Source organism: Morone saxatilis, unplaced genomic scaffold (genome assembly GCF_004916995.1).
Source record: "Morone saxatilis isolate NCDOM2014 unplaced genomic scaffold, NCSU_SB_2.0 Contig15, whole genome shotgun sequence".
NCBI classification, from domain to species: domain Eukaryota; kingdom Metazoa; phylum Chordata; class Actinopteri; family Moronidae; genus Morone; species Morone saxatilis.
In genome coordinates, this window is record NW_023339707.1 from 2,405,333 (window position 1) to 2,407,750 (window position 2,418).

Genomic DNA, 2,418 nt, shown 5'->3' on the forward strand with positions numbered 1-2,418 from the left:
CCTGCTGCATGTCAAAGTGTCCTTAAGCTTGTGACAGGTGTAAACTAGCTCCAGCCTCTCTTATTCCAATGTTTGGGTCGTCTCTCCAGAGTTAGGGACACTATCAGGAGTTCTCTGTGACCTTGGACCCAAATCTATTGATAGCCCTCTTTGCAGTCATGCCAACCACAGTGACCCTGCAAAGGATCGAAGCAGATTTTGTAGCCTTCCTGATGTTACTGGCAAGACGATTGATCTTACTTCGCTGGAAGTGTCCTCCTCCCTCATATGAGTCCTGGATCAGAGATGCTCTCCATTTTAGTAGGCTAGAAAAAAGTAAGCACCCGCTACCTGGATCCTCAGCTAAATTCTTTAAGATCTGGCAGCCTTTTTTTAAGCACATAGAAAGATTACAGCTCCACAATGAACCTCAGTGAAGCTGACTGCCCTTCTTCTAACTTTCTAACATTGAACTCGGCACCAAAGGCTGATTCCACTGTCAGTCTTATTTTTATTGTGCAGCTGTGACTTCCTTGTTGACTGGACTGTGGCACTAATGTAGTCATCCCTGTGACATAATAAGTGATGAAGACCATGTTCTGTTTGTTGTATGTATTTGTTTTATACAATGATATTTTTGTGTAAGTGCATTGACTATATGTGTGTGTTTAGGTTTGTGTGTGTGTGGATGTATGTATGCGTGTATATGTATCCATGCACATACACAGACTCGTCTTACTTTTTTGCCCCTTTTTTTGGGCCAAAATCAAATCACAAATGCACTGAAAATTGTTGTTTTTGGACAAAATGCTAATAAAAAGAGTACTTATCTTGTACTGAGTTATAATGATACTGGTATGGTGAACCAGCCACCAGGGCTATGTGTAAATGTGTGTGAATTTATTAAATACAGACCATTTATTAGGCTCATTACATAGTTTTACATTAATTTCCTGGAGACTTACCCTAACCCCAACCATAACCACTGACCAAAAATCAGCTTTTTTCTAAATGGGGACACAGCTTTTCCCCAGTTGAACAAGCCGTCCCCAGTCGACTGGTCTTTATTCTGAAATGTGTCTCTGAAGGTAGCCTAAGTCAGACACTGTTCTAGCTCAGGTGAATGCAGGGGCTATGGGACTTTGGCTTCATCTGATGCGTGGCTACACTCAGCTTATCATGGCCAGGTTTACCTGTCAGGAGGGCCCCAGGCAAAAAACGTGTTGATGGGCCCCTGTCAGGTATTCATAGGCTTAAATAAAATTTGAAATGGCTCCATAACCTTATTTAAGAATATTAACTGCGTGACTTAATAGTTACACATACCACCAGGGTAGATGTAAATCATAAAATGTCACAGAATTATACTCACTAATAATAAAACAGCCACACAGCATCATTCTTCAGCACAGTAAGCCAGTAGTGACCAAATTTTTTGATATATCTATCTTACTACAATGTGCTTTAATATGGCTCACGCCAACCAGAAAGCTAATGCGCATGGTAACCATGGCGATGGCGATATGATACAGTATACTGCGATTAAATTTATTTTTTTTTTTAAATCTAAATTTGGAAATATTAAAATATGTAACTTAAGTACACAGTAGTATAAAGACACACCACCATATGCATAAAATCTGATTTCGAAATTCCAGTTTCTCACTTATACTGGACTGGACCTTGGACTGTTAAAAATAAAAAAATAAAATGACCCTCCATGTTCTCAATAACAGCACGATTATTACAGTATGTATTCTCCTCTTTCAGAAATACAGTGTGATGGCAAAATTCTCAGACCCTCCTTTGATGTGGATGGAAAGAGCTGCTACAAGTACGTTTTGGTGCACTGCAGCAGCTCCATACATACAGATAATGTCATCAGTGTTAGTGTTGTATGAGCTGACTGTGATATTACACTACAGGTCTTTTTGGGGTGAAGCGGTATGGAGTCCATATCAATGGTTACACTGTCAGTGACAGTGGGGAAGTCAGCATGTGGCTGGCACGACGCTCCCCCACCAAGCAGACATACCCGGGACTACTGGACAATGTGGTGAGTACAAACTGTAACTGACACTGTAGATACAAACTGATGATGGTGTCAACATTTCACATTCAAATTCAGAGTTGCACAAATGAATCCAGAAGGCTTATGTGTTGTATCTTGGAAGGCAGCAGGTGGTCTGGCTGCTGGTGTTGGCATCAAACACACTCTGGTCAAAGAATGTGAGGAGGAAGCTTGTATCCCAGCAGCCATTGCTGAGAAGGCTCGTCCTGTAACCACAGTAAGGTGAGGTTGTTACCACAACTCATCTAAATAAAGAGTCTGTTGGAGTTAAAGGACACGCCTGTTGATTTATTGTCAACAAATCTGATTAAATGGCCCACACCAACAATAAATGTATCACACTGGCTGACATGCTCCTTTATTACCAT

At 40.9% G+C, this 2,418-nt stretch overlaps 1 protein-coding gene across 1 annotated transcript in view; it reads left to right on the forward strand.

Annotated features, from left to right (window-relative positions):
• Nucleotides 1–1,749: 1,749 nt before the first annotated feature.
• Nucleotides 1,750–2,418, forward strand: part of tpk2 (thiamin pyrophosphokinase 2) — a gene marked incomplete at its 5' end in the record, with an annotated part of 2,441 nt that continues 1,772 nt past the window's right edge. Inside the window, 3 exon segments of the mRNA XM_035657299.1 lie at nt 1,750–1,813; nt 1,905–2,035; nt 2,154–2,272. Of these exon segments, the coding sequence (XP_035513192.1) occupies nt 1,750–1,813; nt 1,905–2,035; nt 2,154–2,272 (314 nt within the window).